The sequence below is a fragment of the Sander vitreus genome, chromosome 16, assembly GCF_031162955.1.
Source record: "Sander vitreus isolate 19-12246 chromosome 16, sanVit1, whole genome shotgun sequence".
Taxonomy (NCBI): Eukaryota; Metazoa; Chordata; class Actinopteri; order Perciformes; family Percidae; genus Sander; species Sander vitreus.
The window spans coordinates 13,137,793-13,161,359 of record NC_135870.1 but is presented as its reverse complement, the minus strand read 5'-3'; the positions used below and the strand labels follow the sequence as shown (position 1 = coordinate 13,161,359).

At 40.4% G+C, this 23,567-nt stretch overlaps 1 protein-coding gene across 3 annotated transcripts; it reads right to left on the bottom strand.

The window, feature by feature from the left end:
• Positions 1-1,594: 1,594 nt before the first annotated feature.
• golga2 (golgin A2) lies at positions 1,595-22,843 on the bottom strand. 3 transcript variants are annotated; one of them, XM_078270783.1, is made up of 27 exons: positions 22,737-22,843; positions 21,005-21,157; positions 16,603-16,755; positions 16,279-16,325; positions 15,756-15,819; positions 14,957-15,016; positions 14,031-14,111; positions 13,533-13,571; positions 13,364-13,426; positions 12,386-12,479; positions 12,165-12,271; positions 11,924-11,982; positions 11,579-11,720; positions 11,221-11,310; positions 10,611-10,718; positions 10,388-10,475; positions 9,629-9,771; positions 9,174-9,392; positions 8,103-8,216; positions 7,638-7,862; positions 7,332-7,431; positions 6,830-6,921; positions 6,318-6,546; positions 5,939-6,100; positions 5,709-5,815; positions 5,273-5,465; positions 1,595-5,080 (listed from the first exon to the last, which is right to left on the bottom strand). In XM_078270783.1, exons 1-27 carry the CDS (start codon positions 22,782-22,784, stop codon positions 4,812-4,814), a joined length of 3,249 nt encoding a protein of 1,082 aa, XP_078126909.1. In that variant the 5' UTR covers positions 22,785-22,843; the 3' UTR covers positions 1,595-4,811. The 3 variants fall into 3 exon arrangements, with proteins under 3 accessions (XP_078126909.1, XP_078126910.1, XP_078126911.1); XM_078270784.1 differs by having other exon boundaries at positions 1,595-5,077; XM_078270785.1 differs by lacking the exon at positions 16,603-16,755.
• Positions 22,844-23,567: the final 724 nt, after the last annotated feature.

Below are 23,567 nucleotides of genomic sequence, written 5' to 3'. Positions count from 1 at the left end.
TTATTATTTAACAGTAAATATGGACATATCTTAATGTGTTATTATGTATATGTGTGGCACATCTTATGAGAATTGTACTTCCACTGTCTAGAGAATTTAGTCTGCTGAATATTTAAATTATTATGAATAAATGACTGTGTATAAGGAAATATTTGAAAAACTTATAAAAATGTGTGATGAAGTATATATATATATATATATATATATATATATATATATATATATATATATATATATATGGACATTGCCAGGTTGTTTGATACTCTAGCTGGTAGCAGAGAGGTTTTTGTTTTTTCTTTTCTTGTTTCTCTCTATGTGTAGAAGAGCAGAAAGGGACAGTGTGAATGTGTCCTGCAACAACCAGGTCCTGCGTCTTGTTTAAACTGCTGTGGATGGAACGATGATTTTACGCTGCAGGACTACTGTGCTTTGTCAACACATTAAAAACCTCCGTGTACTGAATGAAGTTTCCTTTATGTGTTCTTTATGGTGGTAAACAGCATTAGCAGAACATCCACACTGGATTTGGTGAGGGAGGTGAACTGAATTGAATTTTAAAGATAATTTTTTGGGGCATTTTAGGCCTTTAATTGTATAGGACAGCTTAGACTTTAAAGGGGACAGAGAGAGGAGGAATGACACGCAGCAAAGGGCCGCAGGTCGGAGTCAAACCCGCGGCCGCTGCGCCGAGGAGTAAACCTCTATATATGGGCGCCCGCTCTACCAGGTGAGCTAACCGGACACTGAATTGAAATTTAAAGGAGCAACAAAAACATCTAGTAACCCCAAACCTTCCGGCACATTTTTTGATCAAAATGTGTTTGAAATCTGGATCTACCAAACTCAGAAAAAAATAATGTTGTCAATTGTATATTTAATGTTTATTTGTATAGGGACAATTATGTAGCATAAACTAATGCCACACACCACAACGTTTATAGCCTCACTGATTTGCAATGCACGTCTCTAGATGGGCCTTTAAAAGACAGAAAACTCAACAAATACATAGACACAAACTTAACATTAGGTACGTACATTAAAAACACAAGACTCAACAAAAGAAATACAGCCAAAACAAGACATAAACTAATACAATAAAGCACCATAAAACAAGAAGCACCAGATCGTTCATATCTACATGACTGATCCTTTTTCTTTTTTTTTAACTGTTTTTAGTTTAAGTTTAAAATGATCTGTCAGGATCCAGTTTGAGTTCTGTAGGTAAGGAATTCCACATTGATCCCCTGAACAGAAAAAGCTGTTTAGTAATATATGAGATTGTTGAAAAAATGGCATAGCCAAAATGGGTTTCTCTGAGCATTTAATAGTAATAATAATAATAATGATTGTTTATCATTTGGTATTTAATTGTGCTTTGTCACAGTAGGAAAAGCACAGGTGTTAATAATCACATAAACGATGGCTGAACTCTATTTAGCTGCTTTGTTACTGTGCATGTAACACGATGGCGCCCTCGTTAATGTTATTAGCAACAGTTGTGCTTTTCCTACTCTGACAAGTCAAACTGCCTGCGGTTTCTTTACTGCCAACATTATCGAGTATCAAAATAATTAAGAAATCGAGACACAATGTGTTCAAGTTGCTCAATCAGTTTTATTCAGGAGAAAGGGAGAAAATATTACTCAAGGAAAAAAACTATTCAGAAAGCTTCTGTCAGAAGCAGCCCTCGAACAAATCAGTTCTCTGAATGATCCTTCATTTCCATCCGTCGCTTCTATTTTACATTAAAACTGATTAGTTGAGATACTAACTTATTCCAAATAAATAGAACATTTTCGCTTTTTTAGTCAATCTTTGTATTAAATCATCACAGCCAGTCAGTAACCGCCAAGGCCTTGACTCGGAGCTCACTTTCAGACACACAGTCCACACTGCCAGTAAACATGGCAGAGCAGCTTTCCCCCACACACCAGGCATAATGAATATACAATATGTTACACAGTTACAGTATATACACACCACCTCATTTACAGTAAAGACAATAAATGGTTCCTTGCTATTTGTTTCAATCACACAAAACATATTAAACAGTGAATTAGAGTGTGGGAAGTAATTGTATCCATATTGTCTTATTTGTTATTTTACAAGCCCCGAAACAACAATAAAGGATTTTATTGTATATTTACCTCTTCGTCTGACAAAAGAAATAAAATGAACGAAAAATCAAATCAAATCATATTTTGTGGCATGTTTCAAAGGAAACCAAAAAGTGACAGAATGCTAAGAAGCGAGGAATTTTTAAAAATCAAGAATGATTAGGTAAATGTATTCAAAAACCACCGGTTCCTAACAAAGTGCTGTGGTTTAGGGTGAACACAGCGCTGTTTACTTTGCCTGTAAAAAACACCAAGTATATATGGCCCCTACATATTACATTTTGCTTAAAATACCAAAATTTGCACTAATGCTTTCTGTCCTGTTGCGGTTAGTGATACATATCAAGTGTGCAATAATAACTTACAAATGTGTGCTACCTTAAAGTAAACACAACAGAAAGGATCTTAAAATTCAATGACATCCAAATGAGAAGGTTAAAATACCTCCAAAAGTAGTCTGTGGGATTTTTGTATGACTCGCAGTGAGACCCTCATGTCTTTGCATATTAAAATCATGGAAAGACTCTTAAAAGGCCTCTGCCATAATTTCATCTGAAATGGGAAAAAATAGCTGTGAGAGCATAGCTATGGTTTTTAGTTGCAAAAGGAAAGAGCTCATTGTTGATCAATTAATCCATCCTCCAATCTACATTTATGAATATGAGCATCTCTCCCTTAAGGCTAGACACCTGTCATGTCTTAAGTTTAAGAAAAAGTAAACAAAGAATTTGGTAGGATCTCAATGTTAATTTGAGTTCCTAATTTCTTGTTTCCAATGCCCATTGGAGTATTGCCAATACAAGTTACTAGATTAATATGAACATAAATGTGTATAGTTTTGGAAAGAGTTGTTCATTTTCTCAAATTCTGATTGGTCCACACTTTTGGGAATAACATCACAACCTTTTGAACTGAGCAATCTCATTAATGCCACCTTCTTTTCTTATTTACAATTCATCCTGCGAGTGCAACACTGGGCGCACACACACACACACACAGACACCTTCCAATTCAATTAATTTGCTTCAACTGGAACCCTCAGCTTAAAGAGTGCGGCTTCACAGGATTCCCTTTTTCCTCAACAGGAATTATTAAGCAAGTTTAGTTAGAAACGTCACTGTCCAACCAGCCACAGAGGACAGAGCTGAATGAGAAGCTTTGTACAGTTTTAGTGCAATCATTCTTATATAATCTGATAGAACTCTACAAAAAAAATACAACAGATGCAACTTCGGCTGAAGAGGAAACACGCACGCATCATGTACACTCACACAGTCCAGTTGTAAAGGATGTGCATTGATTCATCTTTGATATGTGGAACTACAAGCAAATGTAACAGAAAAGAACAGGCTATACTCAATAGTGTCAATTTGTTTAGAAACTTAAAGACCCCATGAAATTGAAGTTAGGACTCAGTTATGGATGAGCAGCTTTGATGAGGGGAAAAAAAAAAAGTGTGTAGACATTTGTGATGAGGCCATGAATTATGAGTGCAGATAAAGAGATTGCAACACCATTTTTCCTGTAACTTCCTCTAACCATCGCACCTTAGTATCTATCATGCTAATGACAAAGGAAAAAGTAGAACTTGCAAAAAAACAATGTGGAAAGCAGCCTGAAGCACAGCACCCCAAGCTCTATTATTTATCTGAATTACACTCTAAAACATAATGCCTTAATATCTCTGAATAAATGTGTTTTTTGTTTTTCTTCATGGGGTCTTTAAATTGCATCTATCCCCTCAATGACTTTAGAAACCACCTTTTCATAACGATGGGGAATTCTCTCAGTCTAACAGTTTGACATCACAATACAAATGTTTCACATATTGACATATCGCAACATTTAACAAGACTTATTTTCAGTGTTTGGAGGACAAAGACAAAAGGCTGTTTTAGGAACAGTGCCAAACTGCGACACCTGCCTCCATCTTTCTGAACCTCATCATGCAACTAGAGAGCTCGACTTTGAAATCATAACAGCGCCTACAGTTCAAAAGCTATTATGTGCACTCAGTCTTTCTTTGACTTTAACTTACATCTCTCTCTCTGCATCTCTTCTCCTCATGCACCCTTTCACCATCATCAATTCTCCTCACATTACGCACACATACGGGTAAATATTCGCATTATTATTCAAACGTGATGCTCATTTTTGGCATTTGTACAGTGAATTGTGTATAACTGAGATTTGCACACAAGGCTAATCATTTTCGACAGCTCTTTAAGTACTGTATCAGCATCGGGACAGAATATAAGGCCCCTTTATTGCACTTATGTGTAAAATGGGAGACGAGGGGGGGGGGATGAAAAATGGTGGTATGGAGAATAATCAGATTGCGTTAAGGAATACTGGTTATCTCTCTGGGAAGAGCATCATAGACAAAAAACAAATACTCTCTATTTAACCATGCACACATTACTGCCAACACACAGAGAGGGGGCATTTTTATGTAACTGGGTCAAAGACGCTCACATATCAGTGACAAGTGTTTGTGGATATGATCAACAAGCTACGAACATGGTATACTGTGGTGTTTAATATGCCCTAGACTCTAACACATCCAATTTACACACACACACACACACACACACACACACTCACACACTCACACACACACACACACACACACACACACACTCACACACTCACACACTCACACACTCACACACACTCACACACACTCACACACACTCACACCACCAGGATTTTGACTTCATCCTGTTCGTCAGGCCGGTAGAAGAAGGGGATGCAAGGGTTCTCCCCGAGGAAGGGGGGCGATCTTGGCGCCCCCTGTGGGTTCTGGATGTCGTGGAGCAGCTGCATGATCTGCTGGGCTGTGCCGTCCTCTTTGGGCCCCGGGGCCTTGGAGTCTGTCTGGGCTGACCCGCTCGACAGCATCTGGGACGACGGGGCTTCCAGGGTTGTAGTGGGTTCTGACAGAGGAATGACTTCCATTGCTTCTGCAGCAGAGAGAGAGAGGGCGAGCAGCAGGATGAAGATACATTGAATGAATGAAAAAAAAAAAAAATTATATATATATATATTAGGGCTGTCAAAATAACACATACACCGGTGTCTAATCGTCTTTGCATTCATTTATGATGTAGCAGAGACAGCTAAAGTGCACATAGAGTATTGCGTATTGTGCCTACCTGCTCCGCTGACAGCATTAAGCTTTGTGTGTGTATGTGCTTGGTGCTCTGGGTGAGTGTGATCCTCCCCAACAGGAAGCAGGTCGGGGTTCACTGTGCCTGCGCTGGCTAAGGTTCCGGTGTAGCGGCTATACCAGTCATTCCTCTCAGCCACCAGCCTCATCACCAGATCCTGCAGCTCTGCCAGCTTCGCCTGACGGACAATAGAGAAACAATGGCTGAATTGACGGTTATTTTTATTTTAGGGCACTTTTTAGGCCTTTATTTTTATAGGACAGCTGAAGACACGCAGCAAAGGGCTGCAGGTCGGAGTCGAACTCGTGGCCGCTGTGTCGAGGAAAAACAAACTATATATGAGCGCACACTTTACCAGGTGAGCTACCCATGCACCCACTGACGGTTATTTTTTTAAAAACAAAAGGTTGCTATACAGTACTTTCATCTCCTCCTTGTCCTGGGCCAGCATGCTGATGTAGTGCTCCTTCTCCTGGTGTTTCTGCTTCATGATGGCCCGCTGACTCTGGTACAGGGCTATGTACTCCCCTGGAAAGAAATTAGTATGGGGATGAAGAGGTTTTCTATCTTTCTGACAACTATTAGATACAACATTAAACAAAAACTAATTGGTTAACAAAGTGTTACAACAAACATATCATACTGTCTCACCTATAGTGTCAGTCTCTCCAGACAGCTGAATGCAGCGGTGCTCCAGCTCCTCCACCCTCTCCTTGAGGTCAGCTTTCTCTCTCATGAGGGACGTGAAACGCTGCTGAAGCTTCTCCATGGCAGCTTGCAGGGCCTGATGAACTTCCACCGGCACTCCTCCTTCTAAGAAGAGGTTAGTAAAGTAGCTTGTTTATATAATGCACCTAATGATACTTTTTTTTTTTAATCTATATAAACAGAAATCATTACAGAATATAATCAGGATTAGCTATATTAATAAGAACTTAGTCATACACACGCATTCATTGCCCTATTCTAGAGAGATGTAATTTTGGCCTTTTTATTGAAACAACAAAAAAAAACATCTAGTTTTCCTTACCTGAATGCTCGTGACTGTGTTCACAGTGACTATGTTGGCCCTGAGTGTGATCGTGCTCGTGATGATGGTCGTGGACAGATTTGTGGCTGTGGTGTTGGTGCTCCATGCTGAAGGCCACAGCGGCCTGGTGCCGCGCTGCCATGTGAAGCCGATGCTCCTCCTCAAGTTGCCTTTTGGCCTCGTCCCTCTCCAGCTCCAGCTGAGCCAAAGCTCCACGGATAAAGTCCTCCTGTCGGGGGACAGAAAGTGAAGGTGAGGATGGCGGGAGGGAGCGGATGAATAGGGTCAAATGAGGCTAATCCCAAACTTTGGTCTAAAACGTGGTTATAAATGAATCTAATATTATTAAGGTTTCAAAAAATAATAATTCAAACTGGCATAGCACTGGATGTATCATGTAAGTGTCAACTTCAAACTGGATTTAGGCCTTTATAATGTGTACTAAAAGGCAAAGGAAAAAGACATAAAGCATAAGTAGTAGTAGTAGTAGTAGTAGTAGTAGTAGTCTTCACCATCTCCTTCTGGCTCTCAAAGTCTTCTGGGATAACTATGGGGGAGGACTTCTCTGGGCTCTCTTGCAGGGACTGGCTCTCCACTCCATCGCCTAAGTAACATATTCAAAATATTAATACATTTTAACAGATATTTCCCCCCCATGTTTTTAAACTGGTCTTAAGACTACAACACTCATTCCCCATACGTGGAGCAAGATTACTGCTCTCTTACTTTCCTTGCCTGTAGGTGGCACAGGTTAGGTCTGAAACTGTGGGTGCTGCAGCTCTGCTCTTAGAAAGTGTCTGTTGCTTTGCATCAATGACACTGTGTCCTTGTTTCTTGTGAAGAACTACAGTTCTCAGTTTCTATTCCATTTCTTTTAAATTAAACAGTGTGAAACAAGAGAACCACTTTGCTGTTGAACATGTGGGACACAACCACATGGATGCCTGTGAAGGGAACTTGAGTAAGACAAAAGGGTACAAAAAGTACCAACATACTAGTAATAGACAACCTTACCTTGGTCTCTGGATGACGTGGCAAGAGCTGAGCTGTTGAGCAGCTCCTTCACCTCAGCCTTCAGCTGCTCGTTGTCTTTGGCCAACAGCTCCATATGCTCCTGCAGAGGGAGACAGAGAGTCAGTCAAAACAAAGCGACTCCAGTCCCTTTTCAAAGCAGTCTCAACATATTCGATTAGATGAGGGAGAACATGAGTGCATTATGTTTACTGCACTCCATTAAATATCACAACAGACTGGATCGAAATATTTTAAAGTTTTTCATACATCGTCAATGGTCACGTGAACAAGGCCTTAAATACACACCTGCGCTTGCTTGAGCTGATTGTGACTGATCTCCAGTTGCACACGGCCCTGGCTTTCATCGTGCTGCAGCCGGTCCATGAGCTGGATCTGCTGCAGATACTGGTGGTGGATCTGTTCCCTCTCTGAGACCAGAGCCTGGTAGCCAGCACAGTACTGCTGCAGGTGGGCCACTACCTGGTCCCTCTGCTCCATCAGACCCTGAGTGTCATTACTTTTCAGTTCCAGCTGGAGAAGAGGGAATGAAGAGGAAAATGAATACCAAAAGGAAGTAGAAAACGAATGCGCTGTCAAAAAATGTGTTGAAAATATAATAGGGTTGAAAATAATAACTAAATCATCTAAGATTCCGCAAGATATAGTGTAGACAAAAAAAAGGTGCAAAAATCACAAATGCCACAACAAGAAAATCTATCAGCAGACTTTCAATTGGGTTTGTCATGAAGAGTGTTTTGTGTATGACCATACCTGCTCCTTGACGTTGTGCAGTTCTTCTTGCAGTTCACCCATTCTGCGAGCCAGCTCCTTTTTCACATGTTGCTCTGACTGGATGGCAGTGGTCAGCTCCATGTTCTCATTAGTCTGTACAAATGAAGGAGTAACAAGAATTTTGGCTTAAAGACAGCAGTCGCCCTCCCTCTGAGCAAATCCATGTACTTTCAGAATTTGTGAATACTTATACTTATGGTTACTACAATAACCAAATAACAAAGACATGAAAGATACATCCAGACACAAAATGCATTTAAAAACAACATTCTGTAACTATTTTACCTTAAAATAAATTTATTTTGATGCTACTCTGACTTGTAATAGGGAGAATGGTGCCTCTGTCATTCCTACTCTGCACCCCGATCGTACTACGTAACTTTGACGAGCGGGTACGATCTCGCAGGAAAAGTGTGTAACGCTTTACGGCACTACCACTGATTTAGGTGAAACTGGATCATATTTTATGGAGAAAATGTTTTCTGCTTTTCCCTCTGACGTCCTCTGTCTGCTCTGTCTCGACTCTGTGATTAAAGGAGTTACCTGATGGACATAAAGCTTTTCTTGTTGCTAAAGTAAGGCTAACTACTAACTGCTGCTAACTGTAGCTGCCGCCAGCTAGATAGCTCAGTCAGCCCTGCCAGGACTGGGAGCTCAGAGCCTTGGGGGAGTGTTGATGTTTACAGCTTACCCAGGAGCTTTTGGCTGCGTTAGCAAAGTTGTCGACTCGCTAGTTTTTGATCATAAGTAATTTAATCATAGTAAATGCACTTGTACAGCTGTCCATATTTACGACAGCGGTGTTTAAGTGAATTACAATCTGAAACTGTAGGGGTGCTAAAGCGGAAACAATGCCAATCCTACGCAATGTTGCTTTAAGGCAAGAAGGCCAGCAAGGTGCAAGAAGAAGAAAAGACATATGGATACGATCCCTACAAAATTAAAGCAAGTTAGGACAGAGACAAAAGAAATATTGAGTATGTAAATAACAGCACTTCCAAAATGTGTCATTAAAAAAGGACAGATGGACAGCTCAACTTTCAGCCTCACCAGTTTGACAAAACCATTCTGTAACTCAGCCAGCTGGTCCTTCAGTGCACGGTTCTGGGTGAGAGCACGGCTAATAGTGGCCTTGTCCGACTGAACATCCTCCAACATGCGCCGCCGGTCCCCTTCCTCCTGGACTTGGCTCTCCAACTGGCGCTCCATCTCCCCGAGACGGGTCTCCTGCTCTGAACACAGGCGGCTCAGCTGCTCGTTATCTCTCAGCTAGGGGAAATATTACAGAGGCTGATTATAGAAACTTCAAACCTAAGACCACTTATACTCTTTAAAACATTATGTAAAGAACAACTCAACTGGCGTAACTTTTAAATGTGATAGACAAATGACCATTATAATACTCTGCCTCACATAAAATTCCATTATAATTCAAGACATTAGCTAAGCATTAAATACACATTAAATAACGCGGCTGCTCAAGCACGTGTAAATGTAATGTATACCTGTGCCTGGTATTGTGTGGTAAGAGCCTCTTTTTCCTGATGTAGAGTGTTGAGGGCCTCCTGAAGCGCCACCTCACTCTCTGATGGCCCTGAGGACTGAGGCTCTGCATTATCCCGGGCCTCTCTCTCCTGGGACAACAATGCTGGAAAAGGAGACAAAAAAGGATGACGGTTATCAGGTTTAATCATTTTGCTACAGAGAAATACACCAGACTGTGGTAGCTGTGTCACCAGCGTGTACTCAGTATTTAGAATGCTACAGTTCATATATTATAAAGCTTTTAAGGTTATGCTGAAATAAATATTATCATAAACCGAAAAATATAATGTGTTGAGTTTTTAAACTGTCAACTATGTGAATACTTGACTATAAACGTAAAATCGCACATCAAGGAAGAAGGAAAAAAAGACTGAAGCACATGGATTGAGTTGCAGCCTTTAAAAGACAAATGTTCGGTTTAAAATTTCAACCCTAGTTAACAATAGTGTCAAACATCAGTCTGTATGCACTATTATGGCTCCACATCTGTTCGCTCCGGTCTTCTTTCCCTCTGAAGTTTGCTCTCCATTTTCCAAGAAGCAGGTGTACATTATTGGAAGACAAGGGGAGCCCCTAATAAGGGGATTCTGTAAATCCTACTACAGTCAGGCAATCGGACAGCTTATTTACCAAAGGTAAAAAATGCAGCACAAGGAAGGAGCTACAGAAAAGCCAGGAAAAGGAAGAAGCCCTAGATAAGGGTAGTGTGAAGCTCTTACCTGCAGCATTTTGAAGCTCTGTGATGCTGGCTTCCAGTTCTTGGACTCGGCTGATGTTTCTGTCCCTCTCCTCTGCAACCAAAGACACCTGCACAGACACAGAAATTGACACAGATCAGTTAGTCATTTGTTTAATAAAACAACAACAAAGAACATACAGATTTCTTTATTTTCAAAGTTATAGTCAACCATGTCTATGCTGATGTTACTGTATGTAGCGTACCTGTGTTAGCAGCTGTTCTGTTTTGTCCTTCCATAGACGGCCCTCCTCCTGGATCTGGTCTGCATAGCAGTCCCTCTCTGTCTGCAGCTGGGAAATCGACTCCATCAGCTACAAAATCAAACATAAGGGGCAAAACGATGTTAACAAAGCAAGACTTTCTGATCATAAGAGATAAACAGGCAGGAGTTTAGGCCTACGTTTCATAGTAGTCTTGGTTGGTTCTTTTTTTTTTTTTATCATAAAATGATTTAATTTGCAACTTTTATGTATCGAAATATGAAAAGGTTGAGGAAAAGTAGAAAAGGTAGATGACATCTCAAGGGTCATTTGATGCGAACAGGAAAGTTACAATGACTGTGGCTGAAGGTGTACGTTTCTAGAAAAGGAATGGTTGTAGGGATTCTAGTGGATAGTTAACCTATGTAGATTTGCTTTAATTGTTCACACAAAAACAAAATAACCACTAACAAAATAATTGCTAAAGAGAAACACGCTTTAGAATAAATATAAAAACACATTTTAACAAACAAACAAAACTTTTTTTAAAGAATATCCACACAGAAAGGCACTAGTAAGACACACATGCAGATAATTGTCCTTGAACACAGACCTGGTGATTGTGTGCCTCCAGCTGCTGCTTCTCTCCGAGCAGTAACTGGACCTGCTGGTTGGCACTCGTGGGATCCGAATGACTGGAGCACTGGAAAACAAAAATGACCAATGCAGCAGGTAAACCATGAAGAGAAAAAAAAAAAAATAATAATAATAATAAATCTACCGCAACATCTAACTGCATTGTCGGCAAACAAACATTCCAGGCTCTAGATTGAAACTAATCCCAAACATTGGCTTTTTGTCATATATTGGCTATAGAGTTGATCCACCACTTTCAATTATTGTTAAGAGGAAGATCAGTATATATGTGTACTGTATGTACTGTAAAATGTTGTGCCTGTGTCTTAATGCACCTGTTGCAACATGAGGTCAGCTATCTCGAGTCTCTTGCGAAGATCTTCCACCTCCAGCCTCATTGCTCCATTCTCCTGTGTACTCAGCTTTAACTGCTCTGACAGCTCTGAGCTCTGCTGCTTCGACTCCTCACTCAAATTGCTGCAAACACACACATATATGCAGAGATTGTTCATCTAACTTACGAGATTCTAATATGACTCTGGACACTAGCTCATGCCATCTGTTGCGTTGCATACAATTTGATGTACTCTAAATACCATTAATAATGTCAAAGCGATCCTTAGTAAATGGAAATGTTATGAAATACATCTCCTTGTGTATGCTAGGGTAAAATGACTTACTTTAGTCTAAACACCTCTAGCCTAAGGCTGTCTCTCTCCTTTTCAAACTCTTTGTTGTGCTGGGGACAAAAAGGAAAACATTTATTAAAAATAACACACATGACAGACAACTGAAATGTAGAATGTGTGGCTGCCTATCTGTTTTACAAGTATGCAGCTCAATGTGAATTAAGTATGTTTGCCATATGTTATATAGTACTCCTATTACACTTTTCTCAGTGAATTACTGCAGTGTTTATACCTTTTCAAACTGTTTCTGCTGTGTTGAGACAGAGGAGAGAGTTCTCTCCAGCTCTGACACTCTCTGCTTTGTTGCCTGCAGACGGTTATTCAACTCCTCTGCCTCAGCTACACACACACACACACAGACACAAAGAGACACACAAACAAACTGTTAACTAAGGTCTTGCCAAGATGAAAATGTTTCATTCAAGTGCATGTACGGCTGATTATAAAACACACCTGTTTTCTGCCGTGCAGCATGTTGTGTGTATTGTAGTGCTGTTTGCAGCTCTGACTTCTCTGATACCAGTATACCAATGGTCTGGATGTGAACCTTGGGAGAAGACAGACAAACAAAGAACACAGCTTTTCGTGAGACTAGATAATGTCAACTGCTTTTACATTAAGTCAATCATTAAATCACAACATAAACTAAACTATCTACAGAGGAATTACGCTCAGTGCTTTAGCCTTGCTACGAGTGACTAAGTAAGTAAAGTTTATTTGTATAGCACTTATCACAGGCAGAGTCACAAAGGGCTTAACAGGCCAAATAAATATATACATTATAACAAATCGATAATCATAAAATGCACAATAAATCCCAGTAAATCATAGTAAAACAAAAAAGCATTAAATACATGGGAGTACAGTCAACAATGTGGTTAAACGAACGCCTGACTAAAAAGATGCGTCTTTAGCTGCTTTTTAAAGATGTCAGCAGAGGTAGCCACTCTTAAAAGATGAGGCAACGCATTCTCAACAGTCGAGGAGCAACTGTTTCACCTTTTGTTTTCAGCTAAGTACGAGGAACAGCCAGCAAGCACTGATCAGAGGACCTCAAAGATCTGCTGACAACATAAGGGTGCAGCAGATCACTAATATAGGCTGGTGCCTGACCACTGATGGCTCTGTATGTAGTTACAAGAATCTTGAACTGGATCCTGAATTTAACAGGCAGCCAGTGTAAATAGGCCAGGATAGTGGGTAAACAACCAGGGAGTGTTGGAATGGGGAAGGTGTGTTCTCAGATCACATTTCTATCAATTTCGTATTAGGGCGATACCATGGACTCTTGACATTATACACCGATATATTACATGGCAGTACAATGAGGATTTTTTACCAGTTTTTCTTTCTGCTATAACACAGTTTCAGAAATTCTAAAAACACACCATCAGACAAATTCAATGTATGCGTTTGGGTAAGAGAACTTACCTGTAATTGCTCCCGCATGGCTCCCTGCTCTTTTGAAAATCTCTGTTCGAATTCTTTTCGCTCCTGAAGGAAGAAAATACCAAAGTTCATGAATGACCAGGAAGGAAGTGAAAATTTAGAACAGTTAATTAAGACAGGAATTACCAGACAGAGAGAAAAAACTGTTTACCTTTTGTAGCTGATCGGAGAGCCCCTGAGATTGCTGTGCCTGCCAGACCAACAGGATATACATTTTAAGTTTGAAAAAGATTAACATTTCTTTCATCAGCAATTCTAGCCCTATAAAACAACCAAACTTCTGGCACAAAAGCCCTCATCTGCATGCCAGACAGGACAGGGAAAGCACAAACCTTTTCTGTTATCTATGTTATGCTAACCTTTTAGGTTTATTTGAAGCTTTGAGTTTATTGCTATTAGTGTGCTACACTTAGGCATCAACCATCAGGTTATGACAGCTCTGACCCAAGTGTGCAGTTTTTACACTTTGCAGAATTGTATTTTAGTCAACCAAAGTGAAAGATAAATAAATAACATGAAAACCATGCTTGACTTCTTCCAGTGTGAGGTTACTCAAGATGACATGCAGAATGCATACAGTACATGCACAGATCACACACACACACACACACACACACACACACACACACACACACACACACACACTTACCAGCTGGTCTAGCTTGGTATTTAGCTGAGAGTTTGTTAGGTTGCTGGACTCCAGGGCAGCTGTCAGCTCCTGGTTCCGACCCTATCACATGCACACATGCATCCGGGAAGGGAGGAAAAAGGGGAGGGATAAAGTGCAGTGGCAAAAGTCAAACAAAGAGGAAAAACATTCTTATGTGAATTATTAACATGGAGGCAAACAATACCTTTACAAGTGGTGCAAAAAAGGTGTTAAGGAATGAGACGTGAATCAAATCATAATAATATTTAAAATATACATGATGGTTGTTAAACTGTCACGGGAATCTTATTTAATTCTCAGAAGTTTTGTTTCTTTGTGATATTTTTCTTTTTCGGCCATCTAGGCTGCCATAGATGGCAGTTGATACCATTCATCATCTATCATTCATCCATCAATCCAGCTAGACATACATTCATTCCTTTTTCAAATTTTAGCAATAACTTCACTTGCAATGTAGCCCTAAGATGTGATATACCCTGCGCTGTTAATTAAATTACACAAAGTAGGAAAAGCCAAACTTATACAAGGAGTCACAGTGAGTTTTTAGTAAATTACACTGCCAGTGCTAAAAACGTAAGGCTTACCATTTTAGACAGCTAGCAAGTAAATTATCCAATATAACAAATAAAAAGATGCTACCAGTGAAAACTTATTCTGGGCACAGTATGTGTTGATACTTGTGTTTCACCTTATATATTCAGGCATTGTGTGATAATGGTGATTTCATACTTAAAAGAATGGTTATGGTTATACTGTCAATTTATAGAGGACAGCAGAGAAATATGCCTCATATTATGTGGCTGCCACTTTACTGTAAATCGCATGGTATTAACATTGTGACCTGACCATGACTGACTTTTAACTTGGGTTTTCAGTTCACAGAAGATATTAGATTTCTATCTTACCTCCATATCTCTCTCGCCAACTAAAGGTGGACTGTCCCCATTCACATAAGCAGCAGATGACTGAAATGACACAGACAAGCACATTAATGCACTTCCAACACAGAAAATTAATCATGTGTCAAGTTTATAGACAGACCCTATGGGCAGCCTCACATCCTGGAAAATAACTGTCCCAAATTACATTTTAAAATAAAATCTACAACATTATTTCTGTAGAAATTCATGAGAAGAATTATGAATGTGCGTGAATGAAAAATGACCCATCTCTATTAAAGCTCAAAAGCACTGGATGCATTGCAGATGGGCAATCTCTTTAGTCAGCAGTGGTAACACCTGCATTTCACCACCATGTGGGGCAACAATACCGTAACATATTTTCTTGAGTTTAATATAAAAACAGTGTGCTTATATTTACGTATGACCCACTACTAGATCAGCTTGTCTATACTCTTTTATGAATCCTTTTAGTCAACAGATAAACAGTCACTGTTAACTGTGTCTTAGAAACCTCAGAAAAAGCACACTGTGATTGGTTGATGATTACGCAAAACTAAACCAAGTTCAGAGGAAATACATCAAGCTGGTGCTGCACCAGTTGATACTGTCAGTGTGCTTGAGGCCATTTGGAACAACTGGCAAATCTGAAAAGGCTTCCAATGCATTTCCTGTCAAGAATAGATGCAATACAAGCTAGCTGAAAGTACACATCAGTTGTGGTGTTTTATTGTTAAAAGCCTAACACTGTATGACAAAGAAATGTGTGTGAAAGAAAGAGAGAGAGAGACAGGATGACATGTACCTCAGAGACCAGGCCGTTCAGTTGCTGTGAGAGCTGTCGCAGGCTCTCTGTGGAAGAAAGTGGTCTGCAGGACAGACATAAATAATCAATCACACACTTCAACCATGTACTATGCATTAGTAATAAATGGCTAGAGTAGTGGGATATATTGGTGCCACAGTAGTTTTGCTTACTATACTCAATTTACAACAAATGGTATTACGTTAAAGTAGTCTCTTAGGCGCAGCATAAAAATGAAATGTGTAGATGATAGAATGACTTCACAGAACAAGCTGTTCCCAGAAGTTGTTTCCTGCCCTTGCAATAAATCAATATCTCCAAATTCTAAATATATAGTGTTTAACTGAAAAACAGCATGTCTGCGCCATGTGCAAATTCTGCAGAAGCCTTTTCTGTCATGATGACAATCCTTATACCCAGTCCATACCCATTCATATGCCAACTCTGTTCTGTGTATGTATGGTGTGTGTTGCAATAACAAGATACAAGGGTGTCATGGGCAGTGAGGAATCAGGTAACCCACCTATCTTCTTCTGTTAAACTCTCATTGCCGTTGGTATCGGGATAGTCCTGCAGAAAGAGAGTGAGATCGAAAGAGTGAGAGATAGACAAACAGGGAGAGAAGGAACAGAAAAATACAGTAATGCACATCACAACCAAACAAAGCAGGAGTTTCTGTTGTTTTCACCACCCACATATCAGTAAAAATGCTGCAAATGGCAATAGATATATAGCATATGATCTTAGATGTGAAGGACATACAGGAGTAAGAATGACAAGACAAGGTATGACTTAAGTTACGCAGAAAGACAAAGAGAGAGAAAGTCACAGAAAAAGAGAGACACACCTGCAGGTCAGTGTTGTGACCGACAGACTCAGAGTTAGTAGCAGTGTTAGCGCTAGCGGTGTTAGACACAGGGGAGCCGTGACCGGGCTCTCCCTTTGGGTCCTCCAGCAGCTGGGGAACTGAAGACCCGATGGCCCCCACGTCAGCAAAGGTCTGAGGTGACACATACACAAAAAATGCACACACTGGTTTAATGCCAAGAAAAGGAGCTTTTACGCTGAAAAAACACTTAGTTTTTATGTGCAAAGAAAATACTTGATTCCTGTACTGACCCTTTTAAGGTTATAATTCAGTTGAGTCAATTATGTAATTGATATGTCCAGATGAATGCATGATAGTCCAAAGTCTAAGAGGACATACTAATGTAAAAAGAATCTAATTTTGTTGGTTTCTATTTTTTTCACCGCTGCGACCCATCGCACTCTCTGAAAGGTTAGCAGAACGAAAGCACTGAAAGAACTCATACTACATAAATGCCAACATTAAATGAAACGACTGACAAATAAACCTTCCTTGTTACAAATACTCTGAAGCAAATGCAAGCAAAGCACGACATTTGTAATACTCTAATAACAAAATTACAGTTTTAAGAGTGCCTGTAAATCAGGCAGTGAAAAAAAAAAAACACCCAGATGCAGATATCACAGCCATGCAACAACAACTAAGACGGATGCATGCCAACCACTGGTCATTTCCCATTCACATTGAACTTCTACAATAGATGGCGACCTCTAGAAGATCACCAACAACACTGGAATGAACTCTAGAATATCACACACAACACTGGGATAAACTCAAAGAAATAACTGTGCACCCTCCACTTTTCTTAACCGTATATGCACTCTCTTGATGTGGATTTAAAAGCAGCAATGCAATGCTTTCTAGTCTGACAAAAAATAATATGTGCACATAGTGTGACATAAGAATGGGGAAGTAAGATAAAATATTTAAATACCACATGAGAGATAAAACCAGGCAGGGCAGAAACAAAGAAAAGAAAGAGAGACAGACAGAGGCTCACCTGACTGTTGCTATAAGGAGGTAGGACTACTCCATTGCTTTGACTAAGTGCTTTCAGAATTCTGTCAAACTACAGGAAAGAAGAAACAAGGGTGGAAAAATGAAAGAGATGTGAAAGGGTAGAGAACGATTTAGAAAGTGACAAACAGGCCCAGAGAAGCAGCAACAAGAAATCTTAGAAGGAGGTGGTTTAAAAGTGACGAGGGTGTGTAATAAGGAGAAACTGAGGCTAGTATGCGCGGTCCAAGAGGTTGGCAACTATTGCCTGCATTTTAATGGAGTCTTTTTTTTTTTTTTACCACTGATAAAATCAGTAGAACCATATCAGAATAAAATGTAGACAACACTAATGGTGCTTTTCCATTACGTGGTACCTGCTCGACTCGCCTCTACTCGCCTTTTTTGGTTTTCCATTACGAAAAAAAGTACCTGGTACCTGCTAACAGGTACTTTTTTTTAGTACCACCTCAGTCGAGGTTCCAAGCGAGCTGAGCCGATACCAAAAGGTGACGTGAAAGCGACAGAGGGGGGTGTCCTGAACAAACCCGGCATTTTTAAATAGTTTAGCCAGCTGTGTTTATTTTTGCTGCCTCCAGCTTCATTTGAAACAAAATGTGCCTTCTGGCTGTGGCAACAACAACACACCTTCCACGTTCTGTGCGTGTGTGTGTGTGTGTGTGTGTGTGTGTGTGTCGCGTTAGGTCACGGCAGTTTACTGCGGCGGCGCTATGACAACCAGCCACGCTGAGGCAGTACTAAAATCTGCAATGGAAAACGGACGCACAGTGAGGCGAGTAGAGGCGAGGCGAGTAGAGTCGAGGCGAGTCGAGCAGGTACCATGTAATGGAAAAACGCCATTACATCAGAATAAGTGTTCAGGGGCAGCAAACATTAGTGGATTGGCATAATCTGACTACATTTCCCAAACTGCTTCAGCAATCAGCTCTATGAACTAAATTTGCTCACATTTCCCCTTTGCAAGCATAACCTGCGCCAAGTCAATAATCATTTGCCTACTTACTCACCTTTGCATACATTTTTTTTAGATAGTGTTGTCTTTCTTTAGGGCCAAAAAACTATGTTTGGGTAAGAAGCAGGCAGAAATGGGAATCTCTATAACATGAATAATCATCATGTATTGCATCAGGCAATTATTGCAAAAGGCCTCCTCTGCTCTGACCCTTAAACCCGATCTTCATTTGGTTACGGCCAGCATCACACTCAGTTTTCGGTCTTATCCTGCTTAAGACTACACTAGTCTATCCAGTCTCGGAATATCTGGGGTTTTCTTTTTGCATCAGAACAAGCAACGAGACTCAGCAGCAGAGTTGTGATGAGCCCAGATTCCAGTCAGGCTAAAACTACTGACCGACATGGTCTGTGGAAAACTATCCTGAATGTGAGTCAGCCCGTGTGTGTGAAAGCTGTGTGTGGAGTCACATGCCACACTGTGTGTCCTCAATTTGCTTATGAGAGCTTTAAAGCTTTAAAGTAGCGGTGCTTGACATTTAAATGTAATAGTAGTGACAAGCAGCAAATACACAAACTAAGAGTGTCAATGAGCTAAGACAGATAGGCATGGGACTGTTTTCGGCTGCCAATTTTTGTTTTGTTTTCCAAAAGCACCAGCCAAAACAAGAATTATTTATAATTCAGAAAAGTCTAAATTCTAATTTTAACATGTTAAAAAACATCCTTGAGTGATTTACTTCCGTGATTATGTTTTTGAAATTTTTACTAATCAGATATAGACATATTGTTGTTAGAAGGACCTGCACATCTGCCCACAGTCTGTACCTTATATCAGAGCAGCAGGCATAAACAAGAAGCTACTAGGATGGGGATGGAAACACTTTAAAAGCATATTAAATGTACATAATATCAATGTTTTTACAAAATATCTTTTGCCCTATAAAATACGGTTGATATGACACAAATAAATATAACTGATGGTCAGTTGAGAAATATAATAATTTCTCAAAATGCATACTTATGGCAAATGTGTTACAGCTAAGATGAAAATGTTGTGCATGTGCAGGCCTTGCAAACTTACTTTGTCATTGTAATCATTTTTGAATACTTGAAATTCTCAGTATATTGAACTAAATACCTCACCCTTTGCTGCACCCTGGCCACTACAATGGCCACTATTATGGTCAGGGGCTAAAACTATCTCTGTCCTGTAGCCTTCTATTTTCACCCTGTCACCTGGCCAGCAGATATGTGTCAATACTGCTGTGTTATTGGCACTGTGTGTGTTTGATAGCAAGGAGGAAAGCATTTGTCAACTTGATAGTAATTCAGCTGTATTATTTCACAAGCGGCAAAATATTTTGTGATCGACAGCCAAGCAGGTCATTACAAATCATTACCACTTGGAGAAAAACAAACAATAAAAATACTTTGTCTACATGCATGTGGATCTCTTGTATTGGGTATATACTGCTCTGCCAGCCCACAGTTACTATAAAACTGTTGGGACTGCAAATGTTGCAGATTTTACGTGCATAATATGTACATACACAAAACCATGAATACCACATATCAGTGAGTTGAAATGCTTTCTAATGCTATAACAGCATTTAAAATAAAAAAAGAAAATAAAAATATATTTTATAGGATCACACTAGGTTCGAGAAACCAGACATAACAAGGACACAGAAAGACTGTCAAGGGCAAAGTGAGGTTGTTATTTGACTAGTCTGGATCAACGGAAGTACATTTCCAGGATAATTGCGTGACATCCCACGCCAGATGTCCCTCACCTTCCTCTCTTCGTGTGTTGCTGTTCTCAAACTCTGTTTACTTCAGGAAACTTTGAGCTAGCAAGCTACATGCTGAAAATGACATGTTTTGAAGAAATGGGTTGTGCGATAAGGCAGGCCTGCTTGGTTCTTTCAGTGAATACGTTTACGGCATTTACTATCTAACTGGGACGTTTTGGGACAATTGGCGGGATTTGCTATGGACGAAGTACACGTGCCGATACACTGGTAAGAGCAAATTACATTTAACCATGTATCCTGCTAATTTAAATAGCTCACGTTACTGTATTGTGTAAACAGTTAACTTAATTTAATATTTGATGTGGCATTTTCCTTTGCGGGTGCAAATGTTCCACCAAAACAAGTTCCTTCCCGAGACCATTTTGCAGAGCCACCATTGCTGCGTCCGAAGCTTAGTGCCGCCCAAGACAATTGTAATTAGTTTCAGAAATGCAAACAAGTCAGAGCATTTTTTTTCTCCTATCCCAGAATGTATGTGTGCTGTAGCCAGAACTTACTCCACAGCGCTGCCTGGCAATGCAAGACTATTATTTGACCAACAAAGGCAGAATGACAAGCAGGCAAATAAATGGAAAGACCATCCGGGACTGACTTACATTGTCTGGAGAGTTTCTGTCTGTTGAAGGTGCATCGTGTTGGCTCAGTCCCTTCACCTTCCTCTTCTTCTTGGCCCCTGCTCCGCCACCTCCTCCTCCACCCTTTTCTACTCCCACACTAGCAGGGGAGCTCTTCTGCTGAAACTCCTTCAGCTGAGCAGCACATAAGAAAAGGAAACAATAGATGTGTAAGAAGTGCAGCAAGCAATTTTAAACTTAACAAAACAACAAACTTTATTCCTTAATCGTCACATACACACACAGTACAATGTAGTGAAATTATATTACTGCATTTAACCCATCCTAAGTATTAGGAGCAGTGGACAGCTATACATACAGCGTCCGGGGAGCAACTTGGGGCTCAGTGTCTTGCTCAGGGACACTTTGACATGTGGCCAGAGGAGCCTGGGATTGATCTGCCAACCTCGTGGTTGTGGGGCAACCATTTTACCTCAGGGACACAAGTCACCCAAAATTTTCGACTGCCAGAAAGAAAATGACACTCTGCAATTGCCCCCAACTTGACATTGCTCAGAACCAGCAATCTCTAACCACTGGAAGGTCTTCTCAAACTTACTGAATTAGGAGATGAGATGAAGCAGGGATGAACTGCTCCCATCTACTAAAAAGATCCGGTTTCAGACGTTAAGTTACACTGAAATGCATAACCACACCCAACAAGTTATTGACTGTCACTCTGACTTGCTTGTTCAACAACTTGCTGTTCTAAACCAAACAGGATGAAGTCAATAACTTGCGGCAAACTATGATCATGGTTTGGCTTGGTTTGGTTTATTTATGGATATAGAAATCATCTATGTGTAGTTTACCCAAGCGAAGGAAAAAAAACTCTTCCCTGCCTGCGTGTGTTTAGGCATGCTGTCTAGTGACAGCTGTCGAGGGGGACCAGGGGGAATCATAGGGGAACTACATGTAAAGCTGCCAATTCTAAAATACTGGGGTTGAATCGCAGCGAAATGCTAAGTGTTATAACTACAACCACTCTTCCACGAGGATTGTAGGGCATCAATGGGATTCTGACGTGTCCTTTCCTGACGTTAACATTTCACAGCTGATAAGGCCATCTTTCTGACTAGCCTAACACACTTAGCCAAAGCACACAGCAGGACAGAGAAGAGGGGTGTCAGCTGTCAAAACAGTCCCCGTCATTCTATCCTGCTCACTGTGCTACAATGCTAGCTCAGCGTTTGTTTTAAAAATGCTGTTTGTTGACGATTCCCTTAAATAATTGAACCATCCTGCAGACAAGACAGAAAGCTGCCCGACTGTAGGCACACATAGCAAACTATTCATTAGTTAGCCAGATTGCTAACGTTAACCTAAGGTTTGCTAATAATCACATAACCACATTTAATGTTATCTAGAAAGACACATGAAAGACACAAGTTAACCACTGGCTAACTAAACGGCGTAGGATGCTATAAACGTCTCTGAGAACTAAAATAGTCTACATAATCTGGGAAAGTTAATGCTATCAGTAGAGGCCCAGAAGAAGCACCGATCTCTCCTGCGCATTGAAGCCTCAAGAGGAGCAAGAGAGGCGGGACAAGCGACAGCGCAGAGGTCGGACGACGTGTAATGACAACACCCCTGCTCCGTAAAGAAATAAATAACAAAACGTAAGAAAACGCTGGCAACACAAATCCGCAAAAGAGAAACAGTATCAGCGCTCCCCATGTTATTTAGCTGGGTCAGTTGTAAAATAATTTACCTTTTTCTTAGCCGCAGCGAGTTTTATTTGCCTGCTCTGGTCGGCCATACTGCTGCTCTGGTCAACGGACCGAACCACGTCATCAGTTTAGTGTCTGATGGTATCACATCACTGCCGGTAGGGGTCGCAGGGCTTAGGCAACCGTCTGGCTCAGGCTTCTCCTTTTTCTTCTTCTTTAGGTTTTATTGGTAGTTTGCATCCTTTATTGTGTTGCACCACTGCCATCTTCTGGCTTGTCCACTTCCACATTCCATTAGGCCTATGTTCTTAACTCCTGCCCCTCTTAGCCCAAATATTTTCAGATTTAGGACCTGTTTACTGTGAGGTGCTTCTATGTCAGAAGCCATGGTTTGGTTAAGTTACAGTATATTTAATTCTCGTTGAAATATAACCAAGTCAATAACTTGGAGACTACTTTAAGTGTCCTACAACCAGCTTGGTTCTAAGCTGGACACCTTCTCACTCATGTCTATATAGGCCGTCAAACACTCACTTTCTTTCCCCCATGATTCTTTCAGCCTTTAAGAAGGGATGAGTCTTTGCAGAAGGAAAGGCTATTTGGTGCTCAACAAGCCCTCTGAGAACACTCAACTATGCAGGAACTAGAGGAGACTGGGTAAAAGGACCTCAAGGGACACATCAAACAGCTTAAGTAGCCTCCAAGGACAAGCCCACTTAAGAACGGTTTACAACAACAAAAAATTCTCAGCACCAAAATTATTATTTTATCTGTTTCAAGTAGTATATTCTTCTATATGCTAATGTAGCATCTGCCTTATTTGGTCTTGTTTAAATGAAAAAATATGTTGGTGTTAATCTATTATAGAAACA

Coding starts and splice junctions, on each gene's coding strand:
- golga2 (XM_078270783.1), bottom strand. CDS start 22,784: ATGGCCGACCAGAGCAGGCAAATAAAACTCGCTGCGGCTAAGAAAAAG. Junction 8,217..9,173: donor AGAATGGTTTTGTCAAACTG/GTGAGGCTGAAA, acceptor TCATTTGTACAG/ACTAATGAGAACATGGAGCT. Junction 6,922..7,331: donor CACGTCATCCAGAGACCAAG/GTAAGGTTGTCT, acceptor TATGTTACTTAG/GCGATGGAGTGGAGAGCCAG.